Source organism: Armigeres subalbatus, chromosome 2 (assembly GCF_024139115.2).
Source record: "Armigeres subalbatus isolate Guangzhou_Male chromosome 2, GZ_Asu_2, whole genome shotgun sequence".
In the NCBI taxonomy this organism is placed as follows: Eukaryota; Metazoa; Arthropoda; class Insecta; order Diptera; family Culicidae; genus Armigeres; species Armigeres subalbatus.
In genome coordinates, this window is record NC_085140.1 from 174030260 (window position 1) to 174056281 (window position 26022).

General features: G+C 44.2%; 1 protein-coding gene and 1 long non-coding RNA gene across 2 annotated transcripts in view; one reads left to right on the plus strand and one right to left on the minus strand.

Moving 5' to 3' along the window:
• The window catches only part of LOC134211226 (uncharacterized), a 419224-nt gene that overhangs the window by 253386 nt on the left and 139816 nt on the right, over positions 1 to 26022 (plus strand). The window contains 2 exon segments of the mRNA XM_062687921.1: positions 17003 to 17142; positions 17213 to 17379. Of these exon segments, the coding sequence (XP_062543905.1) occupies positions 17003 to 17142; positions 17213 to 17379 (307 nt within the window).
• LOC134211227 (uncharacterized) lies at positions 6019 to 7397 on the minus strand. The gene is made up of 3 exons (XR_009978985.1): positions 7262 to 7397; positions 6386 to 6476; positions 6019 to 6320 (listed from the first exon to the last, which is right to left on the minus strand). It is a non-coding gene; the product is annotated as an uncharacterized LOC134211227 (long non-coding RNA).

Sequence of the window (26022 nt, forward strand, 5' to 3'; positions counted from 1 at the left end):
GTCTTTAAAAATGAGCAATTCAGTGTAACTCCCAGGTTAATTCCAACCAGATTTGGTACACTTATTCTCTATTTTTGGAAGATGTTTATTGAAAAGGTAGGGCCAAACAAAGATATAAAAATATATTGATACAAAGGTTCAATTCTATGAGCGGTAGATCTACCTCTGTGGGTTTCGTGCTACAGCATTGGACATTTTAATTCTATAATTTACTTTTCAGTCCCTAGCAAAGCCGGATACATATAGCTATTAGCTATCTATATATCTCGGATACTTATTCAACGTATGTGACGTATGTGATTTTGTAAACAAAAATTTAAACGTTGATTTCTGCAATCTGATAGCACTCCCACGCAAACTATCGCCACATACAGGTAGGGGAGGTTTCGGCTACATGTTCGTTGTATTGGTTTGCGTGGGAGTGTCATCATATTTGACAAATCGACGTATGCATCTTTGTTTACAAAATCACATACGTCGTTTTGAATAAGTTGCCGAGATATATAAAACTCAATGTTTGTATGTTTGTGTGTGTGCTCCAGCCTAACTTCTGAACCCATTATTGTATTGTTTAGTTATCGATCAATTCAACCATTTATCGAAATCATGGTTTGCCCAACGTAAAAGCAATGATTAATGTGTTTCCTTCTGGATGGTGAATGTGATCCCTTCTTTAAAAATAGACGTTTGCTCGGAATAAGGCATCGGTGGATGTTTGTCCTTCTTTAGAAATAGACGTTTGCCCGGAATATGGCGATTATGGGTTCGCTCCTTTTCCAAAATCAGTCAATGTTTTCAAATGAAATCTGCCTTCTTTTGATCAAATGATGAAGTATCGATAAGATAACGCAATTATCCTGTTGACCAATTGGTTTATTCATTTTCCGATTGTGAAAAAAAAACTGCGAATCAAACTGGCAATTCCGAGCAAGGCCGGGTACATAAAGCTAGTTGTATATAATGATAAATATACAATTCTTCAATCTGCAACAGCCACGGCCACGTCCTTACAAATAGGTGGTGAAAAATAATGCGTATTTTTGGTGATCTCTGCATTACGAAAACGTGAAGTGAATTGTCAGACTGACAGTATGCGGAGCAAGTGATAAGATGAGATTGTCATATTCATCTGTTAGATCTTTGCCTCCAACCTTTTTCTGCTTTTGGTGCATGGAATTAAGTATAGAAGGACGTATGATGCATTAACATTTAGCAAACCGGACCCACTGAGACTGATTTTTTAGGTATATCCACGAAACTGGAAGAGTTTATTTCAATATGTGATACATAAAGTTCCAAATGGTTTTCAAATTTGGCATTATTTCTTCTGGACGAACTTGATAATTATTTGAATGTAAAAAACTGAAAACTCTTCGAGCAGTCTATATGTTTAAATAAATGTTGTCGAATATCCTGGTATTCACATTTGTTCAGCACAAGGCATAAGGATTATACTGACGCTCAACGGTAGGAAAAGAAATTGAATATCTTTAGAATGTTCTTGTTAGCAGTTCTTAAATCAATTGCTGCTAAACCGTTCAGCAAAGCGTGATCCTGAAACGCTCATGCAAACTCGTTCATGCTGTGTAATGTGAGCGATGTGTTTTTCGTTAGTGTTGTACAAAATACAACAGCGCGCGGTGGTGAAATTTTGAATGCAATCTCTGTGCCACTGTGCGTCGTTTTGAATTTTAAAACCCGTTGCAAAATACAGCCCTGCTTTAATATACGAACATAGTCCAAAATAGCCATAACAATTTATCCTTTAATATTCCACTAAGCAGGTGTAGGTGCATTGTGCAATTGACCTTTCCCGTCTACAATTTTTATCCGCTCAATCGATTCTTCAATTTTTTGTGGACAACTTTCCCAAAGAACCCATACTTTTTGACGCCATACTTTTTGACGAATAGTGCTAGTTTCCAAGGTTGACCTAACATTCGCCCGATTTTGAATTAAAATAAGGCCAATTCCAATTCTTCAAACGTGCAGCACTTTTCCGATTTTTTTTATTCTAAAATATGAATTCTGTGAAAAAGTTGAACTTCAATAAGTCAAAGAATTGACTGAGACAATAAAACGAGATACATTTTTTGGCGGGAAATGTCAATTGGTTCTTGTAAAAATGACACTGATACGTGGATAGAGCACCTTATTTACATTGATTTAAATTCTTTTTAAGAATATCAATCAGACGCAACTTGTTGCAAGGAGATCTTTTAAAGTTAAGTGTCTGAAAAGTGAGACTGTTTCTACGCGATTTTTGCATAAACAAATGCATTTTTGCCATATCTTCTGAGCCCATAGTCCGATCCGGCCAATTTTCATAAGGAGACAATAGGACAAAACTTTACATCGGTTGTCAGTGTCAGTCCTTCTATATAAAGCCAGTTTTTGAATCTAACATATACCTTCATCATAATCTACTGAGTTATCATAAAATGAGCCCAAACATGCGGATTAGACTGTAAGGCAATATATGGATATTTTCTTTCAACTTTTAAGACTTATTTCATCGTGTAACACAAATTTCGAGAAAAAAAAATTGCTTCGATTATATGGACTTTTTTGCATCGAAAAAGTCCATATAATCGAGGTATACCTGTAGATGGATTTCCATGGAGGATATTATCCAAATGCTGAACGGTGTTTGTTTGGTATGGAAATCTATTGACGAATCGTCGTACTTTAAAGCACTGACCAATGGATTGCTGTCCAATCTAAACGTAGGTATAAAATATTCCATCATTGATATAATATTATGCTAAGCTAGCATTATGAAGCGAAAAAGTGTTCAAATGAGTTTCTGTGAACTGTCATATTGCGATTAATTATTCATAAGTTATTTGCTCTCTCGGGTGGGTTATAATCCTCGGTAATCAAAATTGACATCGTCATATCATGTACACCGCGTACATTGGGATTAATATTCATTTTGATGCTTATTATTTTGGAAGCTCCCAACGAACGGTTGTTGTATGTTGCTTTGCATAAGTATACATATGGAGCCAGCTTTTCATTGGACGATATTATTCACATTTCATCAACATCGCACGTTTTCTTGTGAGTGAAATACTTGAGTGTAAGTCAATTTTGAAAAGAATATTTTCAAATATATAGAATGATACAGCAAGCTCGAACGCAAATCTCACAAATTTTGCGTTCATATTTTATATAATAAAAAAATGTAGCGTCAAGCATCCTAGGTCAAGTCTTGACCATTAGTCGCACATCTGCCTTTTTATAGGATATTTTTTCCTTTGTTTTAAGTCTATCATATTTTGGAAACTACAATTAGGATGTGTGTTAACATGCTCAACGCAGCACATAAAGTCTACCATAACTTGGACACTTAAAGGTGCCTAAAGCCTGTCCACGTTAAATCTCGGACACCCATCTTCTTCCAAAATGAATTTCAAAAAATTTCACAAACCACTGACACGATTCATTTTTAAAACAGATGAATCTTTACACTTTATGTGATACTTTAAGCATGTTTCAGCTCTCATCAAAACAGATGAAATGGCGACAAATCACGTGGACATTATTTATGTGTCCGAAATTTAACGTTGACAGGCTTTAGGTAATGTCCAATTGATTTGACGCCATGTCATCATCTTGAATGATTTTTTTTTGTTCGGGATGAACCACTGCGTCCATTTCATTGAACTTTTGTAGTATACCCGTGTCATTTGTTTAGTGCATGTTTTTCTGCTCCATTTCTATTGAGAAGAAATGAAGTAGTCGTTTTTATTCAGATATTTTCTCAAGCTTAATGTAAGGCCTCTTTAGATTGAGGTACCGCTATATATATACCCTTCCAGAAACGGCTTATACCAACTCTCAAAGGCGCGCCCCTCAATCAGTTTCGGCTCAACAATAAGTGGGATAATACTGATTTTGACCATGCATCGGTACTGCAGTTCAAACATATTTTTGCGTCTTCTTATGAGTTCCGGATTCGTTTTTGTACAGAAATCTGATTTCATTGCGTTTGGCATTTCTGAATCTCACCTTTACACAGAGCTCTAATCAGTCAGAGGGTTCAGCAGATCCACCAAATTCGTATCCGCTTCTTTCCTAATTAATCAGCGCTCTGGAGCTTTGAAATTCATGTCATCGGCTTTAAAACCAGCCTAAGATTGAGTTACGTTTTTATAATTTACTCCATTGACTCCATCCAAAAGTGGCAAAAGGTGGGTCATCTAAAAGCAGATTATAGTCGTTCCATACTCTTCCGACCATCACTCATAAGTATTAACAAGAATAGTAAGAACTAGAGTACAGTGTGGTAGATCTTTCTCCGTAATGCACCACGAAAAGCATTACAGGCTCCGTTAACTGCCTGGCTAATTGTTTCACCCCCCAGGCTATTCATCCCCTCGGTACGGGTCACCTGACACCTTGGGATTCGGGGTTAGGGACGTCATATTGTCAGTTTCAGTGTTTAACCGAGCCTGGCGATATGACCGGATTTACACCGTTACGCACTACTTCAGAGTATCCATATCCCAACGTAACGGGAGATCTTGAATGATAGTCGAACATGATTAGAGCAACACATATATATAAGGGTATCAGCCCTCATATGGATGGAACATCAGTGGTTTGTGAAATATTTCAAAAACTACACCGGAAGATGAGCCTCCGAGATTTAACGTAGATTTAATATTGTAGGGTGCTGTCAATACGATACACCGCGCGGCTGTTGTAATGTTTCCAAAAGCGCATTTGCACAAGATTCCACGCGGCGTTTCCCATCCGAAAGGAACAACCGCACCCTAGGAAACGCCGCAATGTTATCTCCCCATAAGAATCGAGTATACAGGCACAAAAAAGCGCGGTACGTCGTTTCCTTTGGGGAGCGCCGCGTGTACTTTTGGGCAAATGCGTTAATACACATATCGTTTTCCGCAATTTATTGCGCTTTTTGCACTTTACAAGAGTATTGCGAGATTTGTTTTCTCACACTCAATACACTCAAACAAATTTGATTTTCCGTGTATATTATTTGTGTGTGAGTGCTCAATCTGAAAACAAATAGATGTCAAAACATGGCGGGAATCGATTATGTGTACACGCTTACATGTTATTAACGAGTTATGAGTTATAATTAGGTAGATTTCAGTAACAAAAATTGATCAAACCGAAATGAGAGTGAGTGTGTGAAAAATAATCGGGGAAAGCACAATCTACACATAACTCTGCAAATTGGAAATCGGCAATACAATAAACTTTTATTAAGTGATCCCTGCTATAATCAACTTTGTCTCAAATGCTTTTCTTGCAATAAAAATAAGCTATACAAGTAAGTACTTGGACGAAGATTAGATCTATTAGGTATAGATAAGAGTACCTAGATTCGGATTTACCGTAAGGCTCATGAAAAGTTGGGCGATGAAGAGAGCTTTCTGAATGTGTCGGTGGTGTGTCGTATGTCTCTTTTCGTCCTTCGAAAAAATGTGGTAGTGGAACACAGAGAAAAACCACAACCATAATTCTAAAAATACAAATTTATGTAGCGGTTTCCCTTTAAGTCACTCCGCATAAAAAAAATCATAGCAAAAAGATTTACGGTTCGCAGGCAACACTAAATTTTCACTTTAATCAAGTCATATGGCTTATAATGCTGCATTGTAAGCTACTTCCTGGTGGCGAAACACGGGGGCCTGTTGTGTTAAGCCTATTCCGCTGATGAAGGGAGGGTCTGCACTACAGGATACCACGTTGGGGTCACTTTCACACACAGAAAGAAAAATCATTAATAAAATCAAGAAAACCGTTGGTTAAAATAAAAAGTTTCGTTGGTTCTTTTTCGTAGTGAGTCGTGTATGTTTAATATAAAAGTGCGCCAACTTTTACAACACCCATGGTTTAAAAGCTGCGGTTCACTCTGAAATTAAAAGTTTAAAAATTCAAAACAACATTGTAGGACTGTCAAATCAAAAAATGTTGCACAGATAAAAATAAAAGTTGATTATTTCGGTATAAATGAATGTTTATCCCAAGTATAAACTCTCAAAAGTCGCAGTAAGTCCGAACCCATGGCTTATTTATTTAAACTTGGATTATGTAAAAGTTGCTCTCCATTTACAACTATTTATTCTTAACATAGAAAACGTAGTTTGCGGGCTTTAAGGGTATCGCTTGTTGCTGTGCCCTCTTCGACATGTTGTGCCCTCTTCGAATGCAGCTGGCGTTGAACGTAAAACGGGCATTTTCAGAAAGTTTTGTGAGACTGTAAGGACGTCTTCCATCATTGTCCATTTCCATCGACAATCAGCATAAAATCACTCATGGTAGTTAGCATCCAAAGCAGTCTGAGAAATGAACATATTAACAAATCATTAATAATTATGAATGCTGGTTATTAATAAATACTCACTTGACTTTTCTCCAGTCAAAATAATCGCACAGCAAACGGCAGGCCTATCCAGTAGCGGTCAATGTTGAAGCAAACGGTTTACAACTTTTTCCTGAAAGTAAGCAAATGCAATTAGTCTATCAGCAGTAGGGTGGCTCAAAAAACACTTTTTCAAATTTTTTGATGGGCCGCCCTCTTATTCGATTCTATTTGATGCCCTGATGCTTTGGACAAAATTTCAGCCAAATCGGTCAACGTTTGGGCAGTGCTAAACTCGTTAGAAGTTTATATGGAAAAATGTATGCAGAAACATCCAAAAACTGTGATTTGCAGTTGGACGGCACAATTTACGATCAAGAACCATGATACTCATTCAGTTCTTGTAAAATAAAATACAGAATGTTATGCTGAAAACCGCGAGAAGATTAGAGTTTATTACGCAAAGATATTAGCATTTTACTGGAGTGTTGTAGGGGTGAATTTATTTCTTTTCAAAGGTAAAAGAAACGAAATTTGCTCAAACCCCACTGCAGAGAAATGCTAATAACTTAGCCGGGCAAACTCAAATCTTCTCGCGGTTTTCTGCATAACATTCTGTATTAAATTATCCAAGATCTGAATGAGTATCATAGTTTTTCATCGTAAGTTGTGTAGTCCAGCTGCAATTTACTGTTTTTGGATGTTTCTGCATACATTTTTCCATATAAACTTCCAACGAGTTTAGCACCGCCCAAACATTGACCGACTTGGCTGAAATTTTGTCCAGAGCATCAGGGCATCAAATAGAACCGAATAAGAGGGCGGCCCATCAAAAAAATTGAACAAAGTTTTTCCCATACTAATTTGAGCCACCCTAATCAGCAGTCAGCACTTTGATATTCCGAATAATTTTCTTACCTTTATGACGAGCAGCCATACCAAAAGGAATAAGACAAAACTTTTTTTCGGAAGATGTTTTTACCCGTGGCGGTTTGATTTTCGCGAATAAAAACAAACAAATTCTTGCGTGAAAAGGGGAAGAGTAAAAACAAAACTGATAACTGTCTGCTGTCAAAAGACCTCGAGAAGCTGGATGGTTTGACAGTTTAACAATTTTCGATATAAAAGGAGGAACTTTTAAATCTACACCCAAAGATATTTGAAAACACTCTTAAATTGGAGTTATAACTATCATTTTAAATTATTTTACTTTTATTTTAAAGAAAATTCAACACTTTTCATATAGACAGTACGATATTTTCCGTAGCACAATATTATTTTTTTCTGTGCAGGGTTAATCACTTGTACGCTCTATTTAATTAATTAAGTACTAGTTTATAACTTACTGATTATTTATTTTATTTTACCAGATTTTAATTTTATTCAACAATTTGATAATAAACTATTTTTAACACACAACAGAAATCAATGAATACTTTAAATTGTAAAAAAGGCCTTCTCAGTTAAAAATGTGCGGCTTGATAACTGCAACGCGGTCTAGACTTTAAACGGTTGTCAATCGACGTCAGATGCAATAAAAGTGCATCTAAATGTGCAGCTGTCATTGAGTTTGACATTAGTTTAAAGTTTAACGGTCTGATAACTGCAAACTGTTGCAACAGTAGATGCATAAGTATTAGATTGCTAGAGAGCTGAGCAGAATGGACGTTGGCGGACGAATGGCGTACGTTTTGACAGTTTTCCCATGGTAGGTAAAATTGTCAAAACGCACGCAAATGCCTCCATTCTGCTCAGCTCTTATTGTCGTTCGTGTTCGCGTGACTAACATCTTGTTCACTTTGATCTGGCAGCCAAAGTACCGGTTCTACAAGTGTCAAACCAATGTTGGTAATGAAACAAAACATGCACTACAACATTTGAGGTTATGGCTTTCAGTCTTCTTATGCTCAAAAACGGGTTTTACGTTTTTATCCGACGTTTCGGTTACATATAGTGTACCTTTATCAAGGAGTTAACTAAGTCCCGTTTTATTGTTACATTGTCTTAGCATAGAACGTTTTGTCACAACTTTATGTTAAATCGCCCCCAACATAAAGTTGTGACAAAACGTTCTATGCTAAGACAATGTAACAATAAAACGGGACTTAGTTAACTCCTTGATAAAGGTACAATATATGTAACCGAAACGTCGGATAAAAACGTAAAACCCGTTTTTGAGCATAAGAAGACTGAAAGCCATAACCTCAAATATCACCATCATAGTCGATCTCTCCTAGAAACATGCACTACAACATTATGCATAACAAACCGACAAGTTAGGCTTTTAGCAAAATACTTTTAATGACTACAGCGCCACTAGCGCTCTAGTACTTATGCTTCTACTGTTGCAACTATCGAATTACAGTTAATAAGCATTGCAGTTAAATGACTTTCAGTTATCGACGTCTACTGTACTACTAACAGGGTTGGTAACAGCTATTATCATGAGTTTTGATTCATTCAGCTTTAAGGAATAGGACTTCCAATTTTTCCGGGAGCAAGAAATAAAACAATAATTCCCCGGGATTTTACCACTAATAATTTGGCATACTTATCAAAGCCGGCGCTGCCCTTACTTAAATATCTAGTTAAAATAGGGTTTTCCGTGGAAAAAATATCATTCGCTCGAATGATTCCTTTTATTTTTCTGAGTCTCTTTTCTCAAAATACCTGTATTTTCTTCACCTGGAGCTATTGAAAAACAATCAATTACTTTTTTTCAAATTTGGCATCCCTGTTTCTTTTTTAGTTTTCTCCCCCACAAAACTTGTCACACACTTGTCTCCTCTATTATGCGTGGTGAGTTAAAATTTGTTTTTAAATTTTGCTTGTTTAACAGCCGTGTTTGCATGCGTTCTTAGGTAGGTATCCACTGAAGAGATGTGTACCGCCGCGAGGGGTGTATGCACCTTGTTCAATTTGGTCGAGAGCGAAATCCCAGCAGCCGTTTGCGGTAGACTACGGAATCGGTTTTGTCGGGATGTTGAAAAATCGGGTGCACACGACGGGGGGAAGCGACGTGGCGTGTACCGGAGCGTCCCGTTGAGCTTACACGTAGAAACCGCGGTTCTGCACTATTATGACGTGTGGCAGACCGGACCTCGTACATCGAGCACTAAAAGTTTTACTCGGCACTTTTTGAGAAATTTTCCTCCGAAAATCTACGCGCTTAACTTTTTTTTGAAATGTCCACTTGCCAAAACCCGAATATCACTTTGACCAACTACGAGGAACTTTTTTAATATAAGTTACGTTATGTTACTTCCTTATCCCGAACAATACTGATCCTCTTCCTTAGAGTCAGAGCTCCTTATCCCATCCATCCCAAAAATCTTCCTTCTCCCATTATCCACCTTGCTCCCCCTGTCCCTGAGTCCTTCGTTCCAGTATTCTCCCAGGATCAGGTGTTTCAGCGTCCCCAGTTTGCTCCATGGGTGAATGTTAAAGTTCTAATTTTGGAAATTGGAAATTGTCTCGACTTCCATGGGCATAGAAGTATCATCGTATTAGCCTCATGATATACGAATGCATAAATGATACCTTGGCTTAGAAACCTCGCAGTTAATAACCGTGGTAGTGCTTAATGAACACTAAGCTGCGAGGCGGTAATGTCCCAGTGGGGAATGTAATGCCAATGAAGAAGAAGATCCGACTCGCTTTGGCGGATGATATCACCAGCCTAGCAGCCCTCGTCTGCAATCTAAAAGACGGAAGGCTATATCAGAAAATTAAGTTGCCATCCTGGACCTCCCGGGCACCCTTATCCGCGTGTAAGTCCCACCACCGCACCGGAAGGGAACTGGCTTCTCCTGGTATTTTACAGAAGTTTTAGGACCTACCCCCTAAATAGGACCTACCTTCTTTCGGATCCCTGGTCCTATTCAATTTCAAATTGTTATCATAATACAATAAACCTTGCTTCTGGAAGTTCTCTAGTATGAACCTGAGGGTGGCTCCATTTCAAGCCTCTTCCTTTTCTCCAAGTGCCCATCTGGCCTTGTCTTCACTAGACAAGTGAAGAACTTATCCCTGTACCAAAATTTACAAAATAAAAAGCTGAGTTTCGGCACATTATTTACTGATTTTCAGCAACTTTGACAGAAATATCAACAAAAAAACATGTTTGCTGGAGCGCGGCTGTGCGAATCTCTGTAAAAGTTTAACAAGCTATTGAGATTCTGGTCAAATTAGGAGTGTAATCGAGTCTCCGAGTGGGACCACTTTGGAAGTCAGGCAGAAGATGTACAGAGATGTTACCGTCATTGGAGACCGTTACAATATACAGAGAAGCACTGTCGGCTTGGATCAGTGCATCACAGAAGCTGTGCAGATCTAAACTTACTGGAGCATTGGCAAATGCTACCAAACGTAGATTAGAAACTTATGCTAGACCATTTAGATTTCTGTGGAATGCAAGCCAATACTGCTATTGATTGTCATAGAGAGGATCATTCCAAGTATTTGAGGTTCGCCAGGAGGTCTGTACGATCAAATAGTTTTTATTATGTATCCGATAATACCGTTCTTCTGGTTATAAAGTCGATGAGCAGCCATTAAGGAATGGAATAGTGGAGAAATCAGTTGCAGCTTCCCATATCAACACCAGAGTTTTTATAATAGATGGTGTGTTCAGAGCAAACATCGAGACGAAGATCTCAGTTATACGTCTTTGTTGAATACTGTATTGTCCGGCGATGCACAAAGGGTCCAAGCTGAACGTCACCGCATTCTTTTCCGAGGACGAGAACCACCATCTGAAGAGCCACGAAGAATCGATACGTTTGCGTACGTTTTGACAGTTTTCCCATTGAGAAAACTGTCTAAACGCACGCAAACGTATCCATTGTGCTTGACCCATAACTGTGGTATCCTAATAGGAGCGTTTGGAATGTTAGGCTAGACAAGTCCACGGAGATGTCAGATATGCGTGAATACGAGAGGCGGACCCAAACATTTCGGTAGTGTTTCGTTGTTTGATATAAGTGTAAGTGCCTGGATGTCACATTGGCGATCCTGCCATGATGATGTTCATTGTGTAATTGTGAAGATGAAGATGAATGTCTTGTAAGTATCAATATTTTAAGAAGGAATGCAGGTTGGATTCGAGCAGGCTCCGGAATTCTCACTCATATGAATAAAAACCTGCGATTAATCCATTAAGCGGAGTGTGATTTTTCATGGTTCCCCTGTGAGGAAGTATTCTCACACAACATTTTTATCCGGATTGAATGGGGGGTGATAAATTCGTGAGCGCCGGATCGCCGGATAATTTAATTTTAATCCACAAATTTTTCTTCTCTTCGCCTCACCAGATAAATTTTACAAGCATATTTACAAAAATTTAGGACCGCAACGGCATTCGAACCCAAAACAATTTTAAAATGTTCACAGCGCCCACTAAAACCACACCACCACATGAATTGATAGAAAGCAAGGGGAAAAACTGCTGTATTGAACCTTCTGCTTATCGTGGCGCATCGTCACATTCAATCAGCTGGGAGAGGCAAAGTAAGCAGCATTTGATTTTCGCGAAACATGGGAAGAAGGATAACAATTTTTCGCACCATCGCTTGTGCCGGACTTTATCGCACTGTAATTTATCCGGATAAAATGCATGGTGGAGTGATCAGTTGTCGCGTGAGTGAGTGAGAAATCCGAACCCTGGATTCGAGAGTTGACAAAAGTATGAGGTTTTCACAAAACGTGTGACACGGAAAGATAACGCGATGAGAGTCGTAAGCAATGCGCATGAATATAAAGGTAAGAAAGTGGACAGAATGCGCGAGAGTGTGTGAATAGCCAGAAATGTAAACAAAAATTAGTTGCGTGCAAAATTTCACATTACACCGGATGAAGTCCATGGTTAATGTTGGAGAAAATAGGAACCGTATTGCGTCGAGTAAAGCTCATGGCCAATACAATGTAGACAGAAATCTAGCTTGCGTAGGGTTTTAGCCCATTGCCAAGCAGTATAACGGGTCAAGCCAATATATGCATTGCGTCGAGTGAAGCTCATGGCCAAAGCAAAATTTTGGAAAAATAAATGCTTGCGTAGAGTTCCAGCTCATTGCCAAGCAGTAAATCGGAACAAATCGGTATATGCATTGTGTCGAAGGGACAGAAGAAGACGTAGAAGCATTGCGCCGAGTAAAGCTCATGGCCACTGCAAAATTTCGAGAAAAACAAAATGCTTGCGTAGAGTTTTAGCTCATTACCAAGCGGGAGAGACAGAAAAAGTCCAATTCCAGTCCATGTATTGCGCTGAGTAAAGCTCATAGCCAATATATTTTTTGTATACTTATATGCAGCTTACGTAGAGTTTAGTAAGCTCATTGCCAAACATTGATTTCAGTTGAGATGTTGAATCCCAATGCAAAATAAATAAATCATTAGTAACGGGACCGATGCTTTGAGCTAATCACATCGGGAATAAAGGTGCATATTTGCTTCAATGAGCTCCGAAAAGTTCAACCCCGTAACATTCTCAAAGAATCGTTACCAAGATGCGGAGATTTTTCGTTCGGCATACTCTGTCCGAAACCCGAGAAGCTCAGGATGCGGGTGGATCCAGCCCTAGTAGTGGCACTCAAGTGACGACTGTGGTACCAGAGTCAGAGGAGCAGGGTGACTTTGAGCTTTCGTATATTGATCTCGAGCACGGAGATGATGTCGATTGTGTGGTGTGTAGGCGTCCCAACAAAGCTGAACTGTACTTGGCCCAATGCGGAAGCTGCAAGAGTTGGTTTCATTTATCGTGTGCGTGTGTGGACAAAACTACAGTCCGATGGTGCCTCCTGGTAGCTTTGTGACTGTTGATTCCAGTACTTTAAGCGCTCGGCGAGCCAAGATTGCCCGGGAACTCCAAAAATTGGAAGATGAAAGGTGCTTACGGGAAAAGCTTGAAGAAGAAAGGCTGCGAATAAAGAAATCGGTCGTCGAGAAGACGATGAACGAGAAGCTGGAGCGAGAAAAGTAGTACTTGGAGTTGGCTTCTCCGCCAACAAGACGAAGCTGATGCGAAAAATGCTGAGGTCGCTCTCATTGCGAAGGCACGACCCTGAAGATCTTCACCAAGCTAATGGGAAATATTCTCAGAAGGAAAACGACGTAACAGACTGAAGGTTTTCGAACGAAAGTATGGCGAAGAGCAGGTGAAGCGAGGAGAGGTGAGCCAAAGTTTCTTGGCGAAGGAGTGGAATCTGATTGCGCAGCTGCGCGCAGCAGTCGACGAGTCACTGCGATTAAACTGCGGGCAGCAGTCGACGGATGAACAGTACAAACACTGTCCTCAATCAACCCCACAAGGTTTAGCCTTGAGTAGTCACCTACAAGCGGCTCCGGTAAGTGGTTTCAAATGTGCGCAAATTGAAGCAAATCAAGATACGAATATTGTGAAAGCATGTCCAGATGCCGATAGCTAGGATGGGAGATCAGATAAGATACAAACTAGACAAAAGATCGATAAGATACAAATTAGCAAATGACAGTAAGAAAGGCATGTCAACATTTTCTGTAAAGGGAGGATGTGGTATCCTAATAGGAGCGTTTGGAATGTTAGACTAGACAAGTCCACGGAGATGTCAGATATGCGTGAATACGAGAGGCGGACCCAAACATTTCGGTAGTGTTTCGTTGTCACAACTGCCACTGATAAACTGCCAAGATCACTTACGAATAAGGATCATTCGAGCACTTTGTGTACTTTTAGTTTAGACTCACAGTCCCTTAAAAGTTAGCAGTTTCGTGGTCGCAATCCCGCGCCGATTGAGATGCGCTTTCGTTCATACTCCTCCCACCTTCCCAAACGTGCTGAGCCACAGGTTCTATTCAATAGCAACACTGTGATCAAAACCTGTCAATGCATGTTCCCTACCCAATTGACTGTATTCGCTTACTTACCAGTAAAGTTATCAACTTAGTCCGAGAAAACAGTCCGAGACGTTAAAAAATATGGGCTCCTTGGGAAAGCTGACCGTAAATTAAATTCAGAATTTACCGAGCGTAAAAAAATGTCGACAGGAAAGGTCAATTCTGTTGTAAAATCAAATATCACCTATTTTTTTTGCATTTTCTATTTTCAAGTTAAAATTCTTATTCTTATGCATACCATTTCATATTGCTTAAGATTTATTACAAGCACTCAAATTGTTCGAGGAGCTTTAACAAGCAATCGCTACCCATCGAGAATCTTGAAAGTGGGGAAATAAATTAGCCTGCTAAGCTGAGCCAGCCTCTAAATGATAATGATGATTAATTGTTATCATTGGGGATTTGATAAATGGAGAAAAAAGGTCAAAAATGGAAATCACGAAGGCAGTCGCGTCATTAGAACAGCGGCTTTAGCAATTAAAACATGGAAGAAATGGAAGGGTCCGGGTTTGAATTGTTTTATCATGGTAATGTGGGATGATTATTATGGGTTATGGGCCAATCTTGGGTGTTCCAGCCATTTAGTCTGCAATGCAAATTAAATTAGATTCAAGAAAATTTATTTGAAACAGTTCAATGCAATGCAATTTACAAATGTTCCTCTGCACTAATTTTGAATGGCTTAATTGAGTAGTATCATGCTAAGAAAAAAAAGCCAAGGAAAAGACTTAGTATATATGTAAATATATCTACTTTATAAGTAAGTAGTTATAATTTCCCGGCCTCGCTCAGGATTGAAAAGTACAAATGTCCAACTCTGAAGATAATTATATATTTCACAAGTTCGATATATAATTAATAGTTTCAATAAAAATATAACAATATATCCTCAAAAAAATAGCAAAGAGTGTCCCAAAACTCAGTAAGTACATTCTTTTTTATTCTAGCTAGTTCTTGAAGAGGGGTCATTTTTCCCTCAATCAGTACTGCTAGTTTTCGTGGCCGTCGTGTGAAAGCAAAAACGAAGGAATTTTCATTTTCTAGAGACCAATTGAAAATGTAGCGGGCTCCCGGACACTGTCACATTACAAGCACTCATGATGGGAATGTTGATTGGTTTTGAGATCTAAATTTCTAAACAGTTCATACAGATCTGTGCAAATAACGATGACTAGTCGATAAAATGATTATATTGTCCCTGATTTTCGAGACAGCGTGTTTACAATACTTTGATGCGATTTCTTAAAATAAAAATGATTAAAAATGCGGTGAAATTTCTTTCTTTGTGTATGTTTTCATTGAGAGCGGGAGAGAGTTAAATGTAAATATCGCGTGACTGCTCCCAAATGAAAATGAAAATCTCAGTCTTCTTCTTCTTCATCTTCTTCTTCTTCTTCAATGCCTCTACATTCCAACTTGAACTTGGCCTGCTTTTCAACTTGGTTTCTATCAGCATTTCCTCAGTTAATAATTGAAATCTTTTCTATGCCCGCCATTGCATGAGTTGAGTATGTATATTGTGTGGCAAGTACAATGGATACACTATGCCCAGGGTGTCGAGAATGTTTTCCAACCCGAAAACATCCTAGACCGGACCGAGAATCGAAATCGCCATCTCCGGATTGGCAATCCAACGACTTTGCCCGCAAGGCTAATGGAGACCCCAATAAGAATCTTAGTGCTGCTCTCGATAACGATATCGAACGATTGTGTTTAAAGTTAATCAATTGATTCTTTAAGATCTGTAACAAAATATGCTACTTGCCGATTATATTCTAAAAGCAAACGGCTAATAATTGACCTAATTAAAATGGTTAAAAGTCATGGACAATGTACAAATCAGTAGATATTGCTAGATAAAATCCAATCAAACCATTAATCAACCTGATGGACATTATTACTTAATAGGTTACGATCAATTCAAGCTGATAGCTCAATATGGATACACATACTCACTACTATTATAGTAAACGTAATACCAACTGTGCACATGGTTTCGTGTATATGAATCTGCCATTATCGTTAGGCTTCATCGTCATCAATGGGTCGGAAACGGTAGGTTCTTCCAGGTCGTATTGAACCTTAATGAAATTTCGATATCGCTGCTGAATCAAGGAGCCACAACAATGCTTGAAGGAGAACAAATAAAGAATCCGCATCCATAAGTAATAGCAAAGCTGTTGTGGCGGTTTTATTTTTCCCTGTTCGAGGTTGTGTTGTGAACTGTGTACCTCTTATCGATTTTATTCATTTCAGTTGTCCTCTTTGTGAGATATGTGGCTAGCTGAATGTTTTTATTGGATTCTATTATTATCCTCGGATGGAATTAAAAGTTATTGCGTCGCTGCTATTTCTGGTCGCTTCTTCCCTCTTAGGCGAATGTGAATTCGCTCGATAATGGTTTAATTTAGCAAAATCTTCCAATTTGGCTGTTCAACTGAGATCTGTAAGACATCATTCGCAGCGTGACCTCACTGTTAATAATATTGTACATTAATTTGCATGAGTGCATGTTTTATATCATCGGATCTGTTTTATAATGTAAAGCTACAAATTTATGACTTACTTTTCTGTTCAATCGATTGTGTTTCCCAGAATTCATTATGATAAATTTCACGAATGGAAAAGGGAACATGCTTGTGCTACTGTTAAGTGCTCGTCGCCTCCCAGAGAATATGCATACAAATCAGTCATGAATGAATACATTTACATATTAGTCCGCATAGTCCCTTGCTGTGTGCCGTCGTAGTGTTTGACCAAACAAGATAATTGATTAACTTTAAGTTACAGGGTTGTCGTAGTCGTTGCCGGAAACCGGGAGGCGGTCACACTCGGAGGACTTTCACCCGATACGCAGTACCAGCTGACGGTGGCCGCGGTCTGGAACGGTAAAAAGTACCGAAGCAGACCGATTGTATTCAGGACACTGGGTAAGCTAATGGACATTCCGTCTCAGATAGGTGACATAGTAACATCCCTCTTCTGTCGTTTTTCGAACAGAGCCACCCAGGACGTCGTTCCAACAGGACTCCGGTGCGCTCCCTGGCAACAGTGGGCCACCGATATCGCCACATGCCGACACTGCATCATCGCTGAACACGTTCGGGATCTTCAGCGATGAGTTTGGCAACATTTCAGTTAACTCCACATCTCGAGAACTTCCAACGGTAAGAACGCAAAAACAACCTAAGTTGAAAATGAATGCGACTCTGTGTGTAAAACGTATTGACTATTTAAAAAAATGAGATATTTAAATGCAATTTTTCTATTGTCCAATAAAAAAATCTATTGTTTAATAAATTTTCAATTAATGCTTTTTGCAACAATTGGGAGTTAAAAACAATTGCGTAGAATCTAGGCTCGATTCGTTAGGATTGCGTCCCGCTAAATTCCGCATCAAATTTAAAATTTTTATAGAAATAAAAAAAACATATTTTTTAATAAAAAGGTATTTGCTTTTTGGTTCTCTAAGTTCTAATTTCTCGTAGACTTAGAAACTCATTGCGTTAAAGTATGAACTAGAAGAAACCATGAAACAAAACGTCACATCAAAAGTTATATCGAGTCGAAGAACGATTGCTCGTCCAATATGCAAATAATCATAACTTCTGTCCCTACATCATAATCTAAATCCAATCAAAATCTAATCTAAGTCCAATCCAAATCTAATTCAAATCCAATCCAAGTCAAATCCAACTCTAATTCATATCCAACCCAAAATCAATCTAAATACAATCCAAATCCAAATCCAATCCAAATCCAACCCAAATCCAATCCAAATCCAATCCAAATCCAATCCAAATCCAATCCAAATCCAATCCAAATCCAATCCAAATCCAATCCAAATCCAAATCCAATCCAAACCAATCCAAATCCAATCCAGGTCAATCCAAATCCAATCAAACCAATCCAAATCCAAACCAAATCGGATCCAAATCCAGTCCAAATCCAGTCCAAATCAATCCAGGTCAGTCCAAATCCAATCAGGTCAATCCAGTCAATCAGATCAGTCAGATCCAGTCCAAATCAGTCCAGATCCAGTCCAAGTCAATCCAGATCCAGTCAGATCAGTCCAGGTCAGGTCAGTCCAGATCGGTCCAGATCCAGTCAGATCAGTCCAGATCCAGTCAGTCAGGTCCAGTCCAGATCGGTCCAGATCCAGTCAGATCCAGTCAGTCCAGTCAGGTCCAGGTCAGATCCAGTCCCAGGTCAGTCCAGTCCAGTCAGATCGATCCAGTCAGATCCAGTCCAGTCCAGGTCAGTCCAGGTCATCGATCCAGATCCAGATCGAGTCAGTCAGGTCGATCCTCAAGATCCAGTCGGTCCAGTCAAGGAGTCAGTCCAGTCAAGATTCAGGGTCAGTCCAGTCAGATCCAGTCCAGAGTCAGTCCAGGTCAGTCGATCCAGTCCATCGGTCCAGTCAGTCCAGGTCAGAGTCAGTCCAGGTCGGTCCAGTCAGGTCAGTCCAGTCCAGTCCAGTCAGTCAGGTCAGTCGGTCAGGTCAGATCCAGGTCAGTCCAGATCCAGGTCCAGGTCAGTCCAAGTCGTCCAGTCGGTCCAGGTCAGTCAGATCCGGTCAGTCAGTCAGTCCGGTCAGATCAGTCGGTCCAGATCCAGTCAGGTCAATCCAGGTCAGTCCAGTCAGTCGGTCAGGTCAGTCAAATCCAGTCCAGGTCAATCAGGTCAGTCAGTCCAGGTCAGTCCGAGTCTCAGTCAGGTCGGTCGGTCAGTCCAATCGATCAGTCAGTCCAGTCAAGTCCAGGTCAGGTCGGTCCAGGTCAGTCAGTCGGTCCAGGTCGGTCAGGTCCAGTCAGATCCAGTCAGATCCAGGTCAATCAGTCGGTCCAGTCAGTCGGTCAGTCAGGTCAGGTCCAGATCCAGATCCAGATCCAGTCAGTCAGTCCAGATCCAGTCCAGATCCAGTCCAGTCAGTCCAGATCAGGTCAGGTCAGTCCAGATCCAGTCCAGGTCAGTCCAGATCCAGTCCAGATCAGTCAGATCAGTCAGGTCAGTCCAGGTCAGTCCAGATCGTCCAGGTCCAGGTCCAGGTCAGTCCAGATCAGTCAGGTCAGTCCAGGTCCAGTCGGTCAGTCCAGATCCGGATCCAGTCAGATCCAGTCCAGGTCCAGTCAGGTCAGGTCCAGATCGGTCCAGGTCCAGTCAGATCCAGTCCAGGATTCAGTCAGGTCCAGGTCAGTCCAAGATCAGTCAGTCGGTCAGTCCAGTCAGGTCCAGGTCAAGTCAGTCCAGATCCAGTCCAGGTCAGTCAGATCCAGTCGAGTCAGGTCCAGTCCAGTCGGTCCAGATCAGTCAGATCCAGTCCAGGTCAGTCCAGATCAGTCCAGATCCAGGTCCAGATCGGTCAGGTCAGTCCAGATCCAGTCCAGGTCCAGTCCAGATCCAGTCCAGATCCAGTCCAGGTCAGTCAAGATCCAGTCCAGATCCAGTCCAGGTCCAGTCCAGATCAAGTCAGTCGGTCCAGTCGGTCAGGAGTCCGGTCAGTCCAGTCCCAGTCGAGGTCGGTCCAAGTCGGTCCAGGTCGGTCAGGTCGATCCAGTCAGTCCAGGTCAGGTCAGGTCCAGTCGGTCAGTCCAGGTCAGTCCAGTCCAGTCCAGGTCCAGTCCAGGAGTCAGGTCGATCCAGATCCAGGTCAGTCCAGGTCAGTCAGTCAGGTCGGTCAGGTCAGTCAGGTCAGTCCAGAGTCAATCCAGATCAGGTCCAATCCAGTCAGAGTCGATCCAGGTCCAGGTCAAATCAGTCCAGATCCAGTCAGGTCAGTCCAGATCCAGTCAGTCCAGTCCAAGTCCCAGGTCAGTCAGATCAGATCCAGAGGTCAGTCCAGGTCAGTCCAAGTCGGTCAGGTCAGGTCCAGTCGATCAGGTCCAGTCCAGATCGGTCAGTCAGTCAATCCGATCCAGGTCAGTCCAGATCCAAGTCCAGGTCAGTCAAGTCAGATCCAGATCAGTCCAGATCAGGTCAGGTCAGTCCAAGATCAGTCCAGTCCAGTCCAGGTCCAGAATCCAGTCCAGGTCAGTCAGGTCAAGTCCGGTCCAGATCAGATCCAGGTCAGTCCAGGTCCAGTCCAAGTCAGTCCAGGTCAATCCAGTCCAGGTCCAGTCGGTCAGGTCGGTCAGGTCAGTCCAGGTCAGTCAGGTCAGTCCAGGTCCGGTCCAGATCCAGTCCAGGTCGGTCCAATTCGGTCCAGGTCAGTCAGGTCAGTCGGTCCAATCCAGTCCAGTCAGTCCAGGTCGGTCAATCCAGTCCAGGTCCAGTCCAGTCAGTCCAGATCCGATCCAGATCCAGTCCAGGTCAGTCCAGATCGGTCAGGTCAGTCCAGGTCAGTCAGGTCGGTCAGGTCAGTCCAGGTCAGTCCAGATCGGTCCAGTCAGTCAGGTCCAGTCCAGGTCAGTCCAGGTCAGTCCAGGTCAGTCCGATCCAGTCCAGGTCAGTCCAGATCAGTCCAGTCAAGATCCAGGTCAGTCCAGGTCGGTCAGATCCAGTCCAGGTCAGTCCAGATCCAGTCCAGGTCGGTCCAAGATCCAGTCCAGATTCCAGATCCAGGTCAGATCCAGTCAGATCAGTCCAAGATCGGTCAGGTCCAGTCCAGATCAGTCCAGATCCAGTCCAGATCCAGTCCAGGTCAGATCAGTCCAGGTCAGTCCAGATCAGTCAGGTCCAGTCCAGTCAGTCCAGGTCCAGTCCAGGTCAGTCAGGTCCAGTCCAGGTCAGTCCAGGTCAGTCAGAGTCAGTCCAGATCCAGTCAGGTCAGTCAGATCCAGTCCAGATCCAGTCCAGATCCAGTCCAGGTCAGTCCAGTCAGTCAGATCCAGTCCAGATCCAGTCAGATCCAGTCAGGTCAGGTCAGATCCAGTCAGATCCAGGTCAGTCAGAGTCAGTCCAGATCCAGTCAGGTCAGTCCAGATCCAGTCCAGGTCCAGTCCAGATCCAGTCCAGGTCAGTCCAGATCCAGGTCAGTCAGGTCCAGGTCCAGAGTCCAGTCCAGGTCAGTCAGGTCGGTCAGGTCCAGTCAGGTCGGTCCAGGTCAGTCAGGTCAGTCCAGGTCAGATCCAGTCAGTCCAGGTCAGTCCAGTCAGTCGGTCCAGGTCCAGTCCAGGTCGGTCCAGATCCAGTCCAGGTCAGTCCAGGTCAGTCGGTCAGGTCAGTCAGAGTCAGGTCCAGGTCAGTCCAGATCAGTCCAGATCAGTCAGATCCAGTCCAGATCCAGTCCAAGATCAGTCAGTCAATCAGTCAGGTCAAGTCAGTCAGATCCAGTCCAGATCCAGTCGGTCCAGATCCAGTCAGATCCAGTCCAGGAGTCAGTCAGGTCAGTCAGTCCAGATCGGTCAGATCCAGTCCAGATCCAGTCCAGATCAGTCCAGATCCAGTCCAGATCCAGTCCAGGTCCAGTCCAGGTCCAGTCCAGATCAGTCCAGGTCGATCAGTCCAGGTCAGTCCAGATCCGGTCCAGATCCAGTCCAGGTCAGATCCGGTCCAGGTCAGTCAGTCAGATCCAGGTCCAGGTCAGTCCAGAGTCCAGTCCAGGTCAGTCCAGGTCCAGTCCAGGTCAGGTCCAAGATCCAGTCCAAGTCAGTCCAGGTCAGTCAGGTCAGTCCAGATCCAGGTCCAGATCCAGTCCAGGTCAGTCCAGGTCGGTCCAGGTCAGTCAGGTCCAGTCCAGGTCAGTCCAGATCAGTCCAGATCCAGTCCAGGTCAGTCCAGATCCAGTCAGATCCAGTCAGATCGGTCAGGTCGGTCAGTCAGTCAGTCAGATCCAGTCAGGTCCAGGTCCAGTCAGGTCGGTCGATCCAGTCCAGATCGGTCCAGGTCAGTCAGATCCAGTCAGATCAGATCAGGTCAGTCAAGTCCAGGTCAGTCCAGATCCAAGTCAGTCCAGATCAGGTCAGATCCAGTCATCCAGTCCAGATCAGTCGATCCAGTCAGTCAGATCAGGTCCAGATCCAGTCCAGATCCAGTCAGTCAGATCCAGTCCAGGTCCAGTCCAAGTCAGTCAGATCCAGTCCAAGATCCAGGTCCAGATCCAGTCAAGATCCAGTCCAGATCCAGTCCAGATCCAGTCCAGATCAGTCCAGGTCCAGTCAAGGTCAGTCCAGATCCAGTCCAGGTCAGTCCAGGTCAGTCCAGATCGGTCAGGTCAGTCAGATCGATCCAGATCCAGTCAGGTCAGTCCAGATCCAGTCAGTCAGTCAGATCAGATCCAGGTCCAAGTCAGTCAGGTCAGTCCAGATCAGTCCAGATCTCAGTCCAGATCCAGTCCAGATCCAGTCAGGTCAGTCCAGGTCAGTCCAGGTCAGTCCAGATCCAGTCAGGTCAGTCCAGATCCAGTCCAGATCCAGTCCAGATCCAGTCCAGTCGGTCAGGTCAGTCCAGGTCAGTCCAGATCAGTCCAAGTCGGTCCAGATCCAGGTCAGATCCAGTCCAGGTCAGGTCCAGATCAGTCCAGGTCCAGTCCAGATCCAGTCCAGGTCAGTCAGATCCAGTCCAGGTCCAGTCAGATCCAGTCCAGATCCAGTCCAGGTCGGTCCAGGTCAGGTCAAGTCAGTCCAGATCCAGGTCAGTCCAGATCCAGTCCAGGTCCAGTCAGGTCGATCCGGTCAGATCCAGTCAGATCCGGTCCAGGTCAGTCCAGATCCAGTCCAGGTCAGTCAGGTCAGTCAGGTCAGTCCAGATCCAGTCAGGTCAGTCCAGATCGGTCAGTCCAGATCCAGTCCAGGTCGGTCCAGATCAGTCCAGATCAGTCCAGATCCAGTCAGGTCAGTCCAGATCCAGTCCAGTCCAGTCGGTCCAGATCCAGTCCAGATCAGTCCAGTCAGTCCAGTCAGATCAGTCCAAGTCGGTCCAGATCCAGTCCAGGTCGATCAGGTCAGTCCAGGTCAGTCAGGTCAGTCCAGGTCAGTCCAGATCCAGTCAGAGTCGATCCAGGTCCAGGTCCAGTCCAGTCCAGGTCAGTCCAGTCAGGTCGGTCAAGTCCAGTCCAGATCCAGTCCAGGTCAGTCCAGGTCCGGTCCAGGTCCAGTCCAGGTCAGTCCAGGTCAGGTCAGTCAGGTCCAGTCCCAGGTCGGTCAGTCGGTCAGTCCAGGTCAGGTCGGTCCGGTCAGTCCCAGGTCAGGTCAGTCAGGTCAGTCGGTCAGGTCAGGTCGGTCAGTCAGATCGGTCAGGTCAGTCCAGGTCAGTCCAGATCCAGTCAGATCGGTCAGTCCCAGATCGGTCCAGTCCAGGTCCAGTCCAGTCCAGGTCAGATCCAGGTCAGATCAGTCCAGATCCAGGTCAAGTCAGTCCAGGTCAGTCAGGTCAGTCAGTCCAGATCCAGTCCAAGTCAGTCCAGGTCCAGTCAGGTCAGGTCAGTCCAGATCCAGTCGATCCAGTCCAGGTCAGTCCAGGTCAGTCCAGATCCAGTCCAGGTCAGTCCAGGTCAGTCCAGGTCAGTCAGGTCCAGTCCAGATCCAGTCCAGGTCAGTCCAGGTCAGTCAGGTCCAGTCCAGGTCGGTCCAGTCAGTCAGGTCAGTCCAGATCCAGTCCAGATCCAGTCCAGGTCGGTCAGGTCCAGTCCAGTCCAAGATCCAGTCAGTCAGGTCAGTCCAGGTCAGTCAGATCCAGGTCGTCAGTCCAGATCGGTCCAGATCGTCAGTCAGGTCAGTCCAAGATCCAGTCCAGATCCAGTCAGATCCAGTCCAGGTCCAGTCAGATCCAGTCAGATCCAGTCCAGGTCGGTCAGATCCAGTCAGGTCAGGTCAAGATCAGTCCAGTCAGTCCAGATCGGTCCAGGTCAGTCCAGGTCAGTCCAGGTCAGGTCCAGATCAGGTCAGATCCAGTCGATCAGTCCAGTCCAGTCAGATCCAGTCAGTCAGTCAGTCAGATCCAGTCAGTCCAGTCAGTCAGTCGGTCAGTCCAGGTCCAGTCCAGGTCAGTCCAGGTCAGTCCAGTCGGTCCATCAGTCAGTCAGTCCAGTCAGTCAGTCCAGGTCAGTCCAGGTCGGTCCAGTCCAGATCCAGATCCAGTCCAGGTCAGTCCAGATCCAGTCAGGTCAGTCCAGTCAGTCAGGTCCGGTCAGGTCAGGTCAGATCCAGTCCAGTCAGTCCAAGTCCAGGTCAGTCCAGGTCCAGTCCAGATCCAGTCAGATCGGTCAGGTCAGTCAAGGTCAGTCCAGGTCGGTCAGATCCAGTCCAAGGTCAGTCGGTCAGTCCAGTCAGTCAGGTCAGGATCAGTTCCAGGTCCAGTCCAGATCCAGTCCAGGTCAGTCCAGATCCAGTCAGGTCCAGTCAGATCAGTCCAGTCCAGTCCAGGTCAGTCCAGGTCCGGTCCAGATCCGGTCAGTCCAGGTCAGTCAGGTCAGTTCCAGGTCAGGTCGATCAGTCAGATCCAGTCCAGGTCGGTCAGGTCAGTCCAGGTCAGTCGGTCGATCAGTCAGGTCCAGTCCAGGTCAGTCAGATCCAGGTCAGATCCGGTCAGATCAGATCCGGTCAGTCCAGGTCCAGGTCCAGATCCAGTCAAGGTCAGTCAGGTCGGTCCAGATCCAGGTCAGATCGGTCCAGGTCATCCAGGTCGGTCAGTCCAGATCCAGTCAGATCAGTCAAGTCGGTCAGATCCAGTCAAAGATCCAGTCCAGATCAGTCGGTCAGGTCGGTCAGGTCCAGGTCAATTGGTCAGTCCAGGTCAGTCCAGATCCAGTCAGGTCGGTCCAGGTCAGTCAGGTCAGGTCCAGGTCAGTCAGATCGGTCAGGTCCAGTCAGGTCCAGTCCAGATGTCAGTCAGGTCAGTCCGATCCAGTCAAATCGGTCCAGATCCAGTCCAGGTCAGTCCAGGTCAGTCCAGATCCAGTCCAGGTCAGTCAGGTCAGTCAGATCGGTCAGGTCAGTCCAGATCCAGGTCAGGTCCAGTCCAAGTCCAGGTCAGGTCAGATCCAGGTCCAGGTCAGTCAGTCGGTCAGATCCAGTCCAGTCAGTCAGTCCAGGTCAGTCCAAGGTCAGTCCAGATCCAGTCCAGGTCAGGTCAGGTCCAGATCCAGTCAGGTCAGTCCAGTCGGTCAGTCCAGGTCGGTCAGTCAGTCCAGGTCCAGATCCAGTCCAGGTCAGTCCAGGTCAGTCAGGTCAGTCCAGGTCAGTCCAGTCAGTCCAGATCCAGTCCAGTCCAGTCAGGTCAGGTCAGAGTCAGTCAGATCCAGTCAGGTCGGTCCAGGTCGGTCCAGGTCAGTCCAGATCCAGTCCAGGTCAGTCCGATCCAGTCCAGGTCGGTCCAGATCAGTCCAGTCCAGTCCAGTCAGATCCAGTCCAGGTCAGTCCAGATCCAGTCAGGTCAGTCAGATCCAGTCCAGATCCAGTCAGGTCAGTCCAGGTCAGTCAGTCGGTCAGGTCCAGTCCAGGTCCAGTCAGGTCAGTCCAGATCAGTCCAGTCAGTCAGGTCAGTCCAGATCGGTCCAGATCCAGTCAGATCAGTCCAGGTCAGTCCAGGTCAGTCCAGGTCAGTCCAGGTCAGTCGGTCAGTCCAGTCCAGTCAGGTCCAGTCAAGGTCCAGTCAGTCCAGTCAGGTCAGTCAGGTCAGTCCAGTCGGTCCAGATCCAGGTCAGGTCAGTCAGGTCAGTCAGGTCAGGTCAGGTCAGTCAGTCAGGTCCAGGTCAGTCCAGTCCAGTCCGGTCGGTCAGTCGGTCAGGTCCAGGTCAGTCGGTCAGGTCAGTCCAGATCCAGTCCGGTCAGATCCAGGTCAGTCCAGGTCGGTCAGGTCGGTCAGGTCCAGTCAGGTCCGGTCAGATCAGTCAGGTCGGTCAGTCCAGTCCAGATCCAGTCCAGGTCAGTCAG